This window comes from Vicia villosa, linkage group LG6 (assembly GCF_029867415.1).
Source record: "Vicia villosa cultivar HV-30 ecotype Madison, WI linkage group LG6, Vvil1.0, whole genome shotgun sequence".
NCBI lineage: Eukaryota > Viridiplantae > Streptophyta > Magnoliopsida > Fabales > Fabaceae > Vicia > Vicia villosa.
The window spans coordinates 147,884,817-147,894,192 of record NC_081185.1 but is presented as its reverse complement, the minus strand read 5'-3'; the positions used below and the strand labels follow the sequence as shown (position 1 = coordinate 147,894,192).

The following is a 9,376-nucleotide window of genomic DNA, read 5'->3' as shown; positions in this document are numbered from 1 at the left end:
GGACGAATGAGGGTTGGAGACTGTGACGTTGCCTAAACCGGATATCCGAAAATGCAGATTTCCGGTTAGTAAAATCCAAAACCGGACAACCCAGGGGTGGGTGTTTCAGTTCGTTTTTTTCAATTTTGCGCAACCGGATATTCCAGGGGTGGGTGTTCCGGTTTGTTGTGTGTCTCAACCGGATATCCCCTTTGTGGGTATTCCGGTTCCTTTTTTTTTTTAATTATATATTAAACTAAATTAATTTTATATATTTAGGTGTGGATCCTCCTTTGAAGAAATGCGATGTAACTCAAACATGTGTGGATACAACTGATGTTTTTGTAATTGGTCAAAAATTTGCTACAAGAGAAGAGGCGATAAGTTGGATTAAGGAGGTTGGAATAAGGAATAAAGTGACAGTTATAATAGCTCGTTCAGATATCAAAACAGGCAAGAGAGGAAGAAGTGATAAATTAGTATTTGGTTGTGATAAAGGTGGAAAATACAAAAAAACAGATAGCGAAACCCAAAGTGCTAGTAAGAGATGTGGTTGTCCTTTCAAAATTAGGTCAACATCGTTGAAAGATGGTTCTGGATGGAAGATCGATGTAAAATGTGGAGTACACAACCACGGCTTACTTGATAGATTTGAAGGTCATGCTTTCGTAAGTCGACTAAATACAGATGATAAGCAACATATTGTTGATTTGACAAAACGTCATGTTCCACCAAGACACATATTATTGTCATTGCAAGAGCGTGACCCGGAGAATGTCACTCGGATCACGCAAATATACAAACATAAGAGTAAGATACAAAAAGACATAAGGGGTCCTAGAACAGAAATGCAACAATTGCTCAAGTTGGTTGAAGAATCAGGTTATGTTTACTGGAGTAGGAAAAAGGATGAGTCAGAAGTTGTGAGAGATATTTTTTGGGCACATCCAGAATCAGTGAAGTTGTTGAATATGTTTCTTATTGTATTGATTATGGACTGCACATACAAGACAAACAAGTACAGGCAACCGTTGTTTGAAATAGTTGGTATGACATCAACTAAATTAACATTTGCTGTTGCATTTGCCTATATGGAATCTGAGCAGACAGAGACTTTTTGTTGGGTATTGGATAAGTTGAAACAGTTGTTTATCAAGCAGGATAATTGTCCTCAAGTAATCTTGACTGATAGAGATCTTGCTTTAATGAAAGCCATTGAAACAATATTTCCAAAGACAGCTAATTTGCTTTGCCGATTTCACATCAACAAAAACGTGAAATCAAAGACTAGTGATGAGAAACAGTGGAGAAAATGTGGTTTGAACTGATAAAGACTAGTGATGAGATGGAGTACCATCAACGGTTGAAGCAACTTGAGGATGCATGTGTTGACTCCAAAGGTTTTATTGATTATGTGAATGACACATGGTTGACACCGCACAGACATCGATTTGTCAAAGCATGGATCAATCAAGTGTTACATTTGGGCAACACCACAACAAATAGGTATGTTTATGTGATTTTATCGACATTGTTTCTTTATATTAATATTATAGATAATTAGTTGTTTTGTTTTATTTAAAGGGTGGAGTCTGCGCATTGGAAACTTAAGCAAATGTTAGAGAATAACTTAGGTGACTTATGCAAATGTTGGGAGGCTATGAATGACAATATCAAGATACAAGTGGGCAACATTAGAGCTTCATTTCAGAAGAGTTTTTATGAAGTTGAGCATGCACATACTAGTCCTTTTTATTCAAATTTGCGTGGTTCAGTATCAAGAGCTGCATTGAGGCAGATTGCTGAAGAGTGGTTGAGGATTGACATGGTGGGTACCGATACGCAAAAGTGCGGATGTACTCATAGAAAAGTATATGGGTTACCATGTGCTTGTGAGTTAGGGAGATATACATTGAGTGGTGATGCGATACCAATTGAGGCTATTCATATTCATTGGAGGAAACTAAGTATGGAAGGAAATCAAGATATAGATGCAGATGATGGATCAGAAATAGACATGACAAATGCAATCGATGAAATTTGGAAAATGTGGAGGTCATTAGATGTTGTCGGAAAAAGAGCATTAAAAAGCAGATTGTGTGAGATTGCTTATCCAACTACAACAAAGATGTGTCCACCACCTGAAAAAATTAAAACCAAAGGAGGGGTTAAGAAAAAAGGGAAGAGACCTGTGGGATATGATGTTTATCGTGATCCTTCAGGATATGAGTATGTTGATTAAGCACATTTGAGTTCTCAAAAATCTTCAAAGAGGTTATATTCACAACTATCCCAAACCTCAAAAAATAGAGAATTTGATAAATACATTGTACAATTTCCAGATTACATCGACCATTTATTGATGACTTTGTTGATGTAAGAGATGATGGAAATTGTGGGTTTAGAGCCATTGCATCTTTGCATGGTTATGGCACAGATGGATGGTCAATGGTTCGTCGGGATTTGGAGAAAGAAATTATAGGTCCTAGAAGCAAGTTGTATGAGGATTTATTTGGTGAACGCCTTCCAACAGTGAGATCATCGTTGGTGATAGAAACTTTAGGACAACAACCACCAAATAAATGGATGACGTTACCTGAGTTAGGCTATGTAATAGCTAATCGGTATAACGTTGTTCTCGTCTCTTTAGGTCACCCTAGTTTGAGTTACTTTCCTATGACGAGTGCACATTCACCTAATGCATCCATTTACTGCATCAGATTTGTCAATGGAAATCATTGGGTTCAGGTAATTAGTAACACAATTTTGGTACATTCAATCACTATTTGACTTTTTCTGATATTTATTTTATGTGCAGGTAAACATGAATGAAGGATCCCCGTTTCCACCTGTCACAAATGAATGGAAGAAATATCGCACAAAAGATGCGACTTCTTGGATGGTAGGATTTGCCGGGCGGTTACAACATTGGCAACGACTTATGCCTATACTGCCAAAATATGTCAGCTTAGATTGATTTTATGATATTACAACATTGGCATTATTTAGTTTGATTTTATGATATTAAAACATTGGCACTATTTAGTATGATTTTATGCTATTGGATTTTAATATGTTGACAAATGGATTATAAATAGTTAATCTCAAACTATAAGTCTTATAATAATACAGACGTGTACAAGTCTCATAACAATACATAAGTCTCAAACTAAAACATAAATATAAACATAAAATGTGACATCAATCAGACTCATTGTCATAAGTAATTGGACCTTCCCTAGGTAATGGTCCGCCCTGTGCAAGTCTGAGTGCTCTAAATATCTCCAGAAACTGTTCGTCTTCAGGAACAACCTGATGACGCTGTAAGTAATGATGAAGCTCATGAGATATATATGATAATCTCGGGTCTGACGGTCCTTCGTCATAGACAGGCATTGGTACCTCCATCGGCTCATCATCCTGTGGTGCTCTCAAACGAGGATGTGACACCGTATAATACCACGACAAATAATCATCGTCTGTCTCGTATGGCATGGTGGCAAAAGCAGTTGGGGGATCATCGTGGGATCGGGTCACCTGCAACACACTCTGCATATATGTAGCCCACTCAACATCCACATCAAGTGTGTCTACATTAGGAGGAGCAATCGGTATGTACTGTCTGTATCCAAACTGACGCAAGCATCTGTCAGGTAAATATAGAACTACAGTACCAAACCACTTCAAACCACCCCGATACAAACAGATATCATCAAAAGGACGGTGCACCCGATGATCCTCAAAAGGGCGCCAGACAATATCGTGAGGAGTCAATTGATCTAACACAACTCGGATGTCAGCCACTTTTTGCGTCCCCTGCCTATATTCCCATTTCATCGCCCTAGCCATCGGACTATCAATGCCACATAACCCAGAAGTACCTCTCTTTCCAACAATTGGAAAGTACTCATGAATCCAACACTGAAACAAAAGTAAAAGTTACTATTATAAATTAAACTAAATTATAATAAACTAAATTAAACTAAAATATTAGATATTAAGTATAATTAAATAATAAGTAAAATTTTAAACCTGAAGAAGAGAGGCATAACCGCCAAGCTGCTTGCATGAATAAAATGAGGCATCCCCTAAGTATCTGTACAGAGTAACCAGTGCAGCTGCCCCCCAGCAATAGCTTCCACAAGTATCCAAATCTCTCAAAAGTGGAAGATATTTTGCCTCGACAAGAGTAAAAGTCTTGTCGGCAAGAATGGTACAACCTAATAGCAACATCACGTATGCTCTCATAGCGCCTGTAAAGTTATTCGCAGCTCTTTGTTGCTCAAAAACTTGCTTCAACCAATCCAATTTATAGTAAGGACCCCTTACAGTAGAAGCCTCTGTAGTTGCATCACTCAGCGAAACACCAAACAATTCAACAGCTAGATGGATAGCATCATAATCGGTGACAACAACATCGGGGTCAACCAACTGGCCCCTAATCGGTACATGAAGAAGACAAGAAACATCGTCTAGCGTGATGGTCATCTCGCCGAACGGCATATGAAATGACGATGTTTCAGGATGCCATCTCTCAACAAAAGCAGATAATAGATGCGTATCTACCCTGGCCAAACTAGTATGTTACAAAGATGACATGCCAGATGCAACTAACCAATTTTCCATCTGCCTTGGGAGCATTGCCGGAACCCATCCTATTAATTTGCTGCCATGTGCAGCAACCTTTAAGGTCGGCTTTGGTCGTCTCTCCTGAAAATAATTTGTAATATATGTTAATATATAAGTACATGTAATTTAAAAAAACATTTAAGAAAATATTTACGTACCTCGCCCAACCATAAATGACAGGCAATGTGCCTCTGATATCTAACCAATAAAGATGTATCAGTAGGTCCTCCGGGAAATGTCGGATGCTGCGGACCAATCTCAGGAACAGCTCCCTGCTGTCCCTCGCCATCAGCCTCTCGACGTTGTCTTCCTCTTTGACGCATTCCGTCGATCGCACCTCCTCTTCTTTGAACCACTAAAAAAATAAAAAATAAAATAGTTAACAATTAAATAAAATGTTATTAAAAATAATATATGATATTAAAAACAAAAAAAAAAAATAACTAAAAAAAATAAATAGGAACCAGATACCCCAAGGGTGGGTTATCCGGCTGAGGGCAAGAAGAACCGGAAACCCCATTGTTGGGTTATCCGGCTGAGAAAAAAGGAACCGGAAATCCCATCATTGGGTTATCCGGCTGGTAACGGAAGAAAACGAACATAACCGGAAACCCCAGAGCTGGGTTATCCGGCTGAGAATTTTTTTTGAAAAACTTACTTTTTAAATGAAATGTGAACCGGAACTGACGAGGCTGGGTTATCCGGTTTTGGCTCAAAAAAATTCCCTCTTCTCAAACGCTGTGTAACCGTGAAAATGAGTGAAAAAGTGAAAATTTTTGTAATTTTTACTATTTATACAGGGGTAAATTTGTCCGAATTTTTTTTGTAGGGGTATTGGGATAAACGTAGGGGTACAGGATATAATTTTCACGAACACGATTATATATACATAAACTGTTAGGACAAGGCTCAAACTTGACAGCCACCTTGTTGATGGACTTATTCTTGACTAACCTATTCTTTCGTAAAATTAGTTTTATTTTGATAGTTCCTATATTTTCTCTGTTTAGTTAATAAACAGACCTATAATTCAGGTCTTGATAAGGGAATTTTTTAATCGATTTTATGATTTTCTTACACACCACGTGAAATTTTAAAATGCTCTTGGAAATCGAAAATACATTATCGGGACGCACCAAAAATTGATAAGAAATCAATTTTCATGGAAATATATTTCCAGGACACACCCGAAGTTGTATTTCTGGTATGTTGATACACAGAGAGCAGAAAAAACTGACTAGAAATACACCAAATTCACAAATCCAAAATACTATAATTCAAACATTGATAACATAACATAAGCAATACATTAAGCATTTTTCAACATAATTCAAACATTACACTTTAACATCCAGGTGGACGTTGCAACATGTCGATAATATCATCGACTGATCTCGCAATAATTGCATCCAGCTTGATCGGAACTTTTGCTTCTAAACGGAAAAAGATTCTCCATATAGCCCGTAAATCAGCGCTCGTCTTTAGCTAATGATTGATGAACTCAAACTTCTCTTCGTTGTTAAGAGATGGCGAGTGGTATTCGATCTTCACAGGTTTTCGATTGTCGGCATATGGTAAGAAGCTCCTGCAGTGTGTATTGCAGATTTTCTGGTTTGTAAGTAAATAGTGAGGTGCCAGAAAGTCCAATCTTCCTGCACTAATTTACCGAAGATGCATTTTTCGTGAACAATCAAAGATATATCTTCGGTTTTGTTTTCTCTTTAAAATAGAGTGGATAGACTTTTAGACTTACATTGTATTGTGAAAAGTGCATACCAAAAATGCATTTCTGATTTTCGCGAAAGTTTTTTCGGGATTTCATAGAGTGTTTTTCACCCTATAAGGCTATGTATAATGATTTGTATATTCAACACTCTTTTTTTCCACTTTTTATTCTCCACGTCATCTTCGCTTTCTTCCACATAATAATTCAACACTCATTAAAACTTTACTCACTACAATGGTTTTGTTTAATAAAATTCAACACCCAATCTCACAATTTTAAACAATCACAACAACCAATAAAATTTTGCAAAGTAATATATGTGGGCCCACACTTTCTCATTCAACATGTTGAATGTTTTCAACACATATTAATCCACATCACTTTCAGCTTTTTATTCAACACCTCATTACACCTATTCAACTATTGAATAATTTTTTCAACACCCCCATTGTAAATGGTCTAAGGTGGAATAAAAAATTCACTTGGATAATATCTTTGATTCCGTTTTGTTAGACTTCGGTGTAAACCTAACGTCTCTTTTCAAGTTGCAAAGGCTGTTTAAGTCAAGTTAATTTGAGCTCTCAACAAATATTGAGTCGGTATTTTTAGTGGGTGAATTCTACACTTATGACATTAGCTTCCAATGTAATTGCAAGAAAATGGTAACTTCACAAACAATTAAGTAACTTAACCAACAAACTATCTAACTCTGATATTATTATACAAGGAACGCTTGGTCGTTTTAAACATTCTTTCATCACTTTCTTTTATGTAAATTAGATCATCAATAAATAAGAATTTTACATTCACTTTTTTGTTTGACAAAGAATGTGTGTTCATGAGGACATTTGTTAAAATGTTCCTTACAAAAATGAGACTCAATTTTGTTGTACCAAAGTTTTGGTGTAAATCCGTACAATGTCCATTTTCTCAAAAATAGATCATTTAATTTATTTTTTTAAATGCAATATTAATAATTTTTATCAATTTTATCTTAAATTTATTTATACTATTGTAGAGATTAATCCTTCGAGTTGGATAAGATCGCAAGGGTGCCAAAACTCTTCCTCAAAAAAATTTAACACTATTTTATACTCCGGAACTGAGATCAAATTCAAGTTCTTTAGTTAAGTTGAAAGAGATCTCTTACCATTACATTTAAATATTTTTGAATATGCTTATACTACTCTCAAGTCATTAAATTATAGTTCCTCCGTTTCTTTTTAATTGCCACTATCCATTTTTTTATTATCATTACATTGAAATATCCTAGCCTCTTTTGACTATAATTACATTGAAATAGGATATTATAACATTCTTATTTTTATTTATTTTATTTTATTTTGTCACAAGAATATCATATAAATGAGTTACCGTTATGGAATGAAGAGATTACTATTATTTTTCACAAGAATAAAAAAGTTTTTGAAATTTACCATGGAGATATTTTGTGGGTCCAATTATTTCGACATGACCAACAAACATTTAATAAAGTAGAAGATTGTATATGATGACAAATAAAAAGGTTTATGGTATACATATATTATGGTGCATGTCTTGCAAAGAACGCTTGTTATGGTGCATGTTTTACAAAGAACACATGCTATGGTGCATGCTTTGCAAAGAACACTTGTTATGATGTATGATTTGCTAAGAACATTTAGTGTTTTGCTTGGAAGGAAAAAGATAAGTGTCTTAATGCATGTAAGATACCTTTGACTTGCTTCTTCTATAAATAGGAGCATAAACAAATCATTTAAATCACAACACAAAAGAGAAGAACAAGAAGCAAGAGAGAAAGAGAACCTTGCTCAAGAGAGAAAATTGTTCTTCATATAGAGTTTCTTTGTAAGAGTATTGTAAATTGAGAGATACATTATAGTGAGTTCCACCTAAAGGTGAAGTTGTTGTATTCCCAATATCATTATAGTGAAAGTTTTAAAAGCCCAAGGGTCCCGTAATTTTCAATTCCTTTCTCATATTGAGAAGATTTTCCACGCTAAAATTTTCTTATATCTTTAAACTTATATTTTACGTTTTCGCTAATACCTATTCTTGAGTTCACCGAAAAGAAAAATTATGGAGATTATTTCCCAAACACACGTGATACTCGACTAAAAAATTAATCTCATCCACTTTCCAGGACATTGATGGCCCATAATTAGGCAAAACAATATTAATAACAAAACATGAAGATGAAGGACTAATTAGCTTTGTTTGTCATCCAAAGTTCAAGACAATCCTGAACGGCTCGACAAGACACATGGGATTGTATTTGTATGTCCATTTCTATGACATCCAAAAGAATTCTAAAAGAAAAACAACTCTATGCTTTGATTTCAGCTCCTACGTGGAGTCTTATAAAAATGATCGACCGTATATGCGATATCAAGAGTTGATGCCAATTTTTGCGTCAAGATAACAAAAAGAGAAAAATGGAATATAAATTATTACTATTACTATAAGTAAATTGATTTTATAATTCTTTAATTTAATTTTAAATAATGTTTACATTCTGTTTATGACTAATTTTTCTCTCTAAAAAATTAACTAAATTTAAAATATATATGCTCACTTTTTTAAAGGGTTGTTTTGAAAATATTTTTAAATTTTATGGTTAAAATTGTTTGAGAAAAGGTTTAAAGTTATTCTGCTTTGAAACATTTATTATTTGAATTAAAAAGATATATCAATTTAAATAATTTGAATATAAAAGACTTTAAATTTATACAACAGAAAAATAAAAGAATTAAAAATAATTAAAAAAAGAGATTTATAAATAAATAAAAGAATGTAAAAATTGTCATGTACAAGTGTGAGTTGTTAGTCTCACATTGTTTAGAGAAGTGGAAGTTGAATATTTTATAACCGAAAGATTCCATAAGCTTGTCACGTTAAGGTTTTGAGTGAATGTGTAGTGTCTCTTTCACTTGTGTGTTGCTCTTGACTCAATGTGAATGCTCATCATTATGAGCCAACAGTGGTATTAGAGTTGATGGTTTAATTAAGAGACAAACTCTTTGTATAGAAAGTCTTCCTGGC

The 9,376-nt window shown here is 34.7% G+C and overlaps 2 protein-coding genes across 2 annotated transcripts; one reads left to right on the top strand and one right to left on the bottom strand.

Moving 5' to 3' along the window:
* Window positions 1–1,324: 1,324 nt before the first annotated feature.
* LOC131614956 (uncharacterized) lies at window positions 1,325–2,956 on the top strand. Its single transcript, XM_058886486.1, has 4 exons — window positions 1,325–1,485; window positions 1,564–2,208; window positions 2,322–2,727; window positions 2,798–2,956. Exons 1-4 carry the CDS (start codon window positions 1,325–1,327, stop codon window positions 2,954–2,956), a joined length of 1,371 nt encoding a protein of 456 aa, XP_058742469.1.
* Window positions 2,957–3,180: 224 nt separating this feature from the next.
* Window positions 3,181–5,128, bottom strand: LOC131614955 (protein MAIN-LIKE 1-like). The gene is made up of 5 exons (XM_058886485.1): window positions 5,080–5,128; window positions 4,767–4,963; window positions 4,595–4,689; window positions 4,012–4,546; window positions 3,181–3,900 (listed from the first exon to the last, which is right to left on the bottom strand). The coding sequence occupies exons 1-5, from the start codon at window positions 5,126–5,128 to the stop codon at window positions 3,181–3,183; spliced, it is 1,596 nt and encodes a 531-aa protein (XP_058742468.1).
* Between the last annotated feature and the right edge of the window lie 4,248 nt (window positions 5,129–9,376).

Coding starts and splice junctions, on each gene's coding strand:
- LOC131614956 (XM_058886486.1), top strand. CDS start 1,325: ATGGAGTACCATCAACGGTTGAAGCAACTTGAGGATGCATGTGTTGAC. Junction 1,486..1,563: donor GGCAACACCACAACAAATAG/GTATGTTTATGT, acceptor TTTTATTTAAAG/GGTGGAGTCTGCGCATTGGA. Junction 2,728..2,797: donor ATGGAAATCATTGGGTTCAG/GTAATTAGTAAC, acceptor TTTTATGTGCAG/GTAAACATGAATGAAGGATC.
- LOC131614955 (XM_058886485.1), bottom strand. CDS start 5,128: ATGGGGTTTCCGGTTCTTCTTGCCCTCAGCCGGATAACCCACCCTTGG. Junction 4,547..4,594: donor CCAAGGCAGATGGAAAATTG/GTTAGTTGCATC, acceptor TAGTTTGGCCAG/GGTAGATACGCATCTATTAT. Junction 3,901..4,011: donor GTTATGCCTCTCTTCTTCAG/GTTTAAAATTTT, acceptor CTTTTGTTTCAG/TGTTGGATTCATGAGTACTT.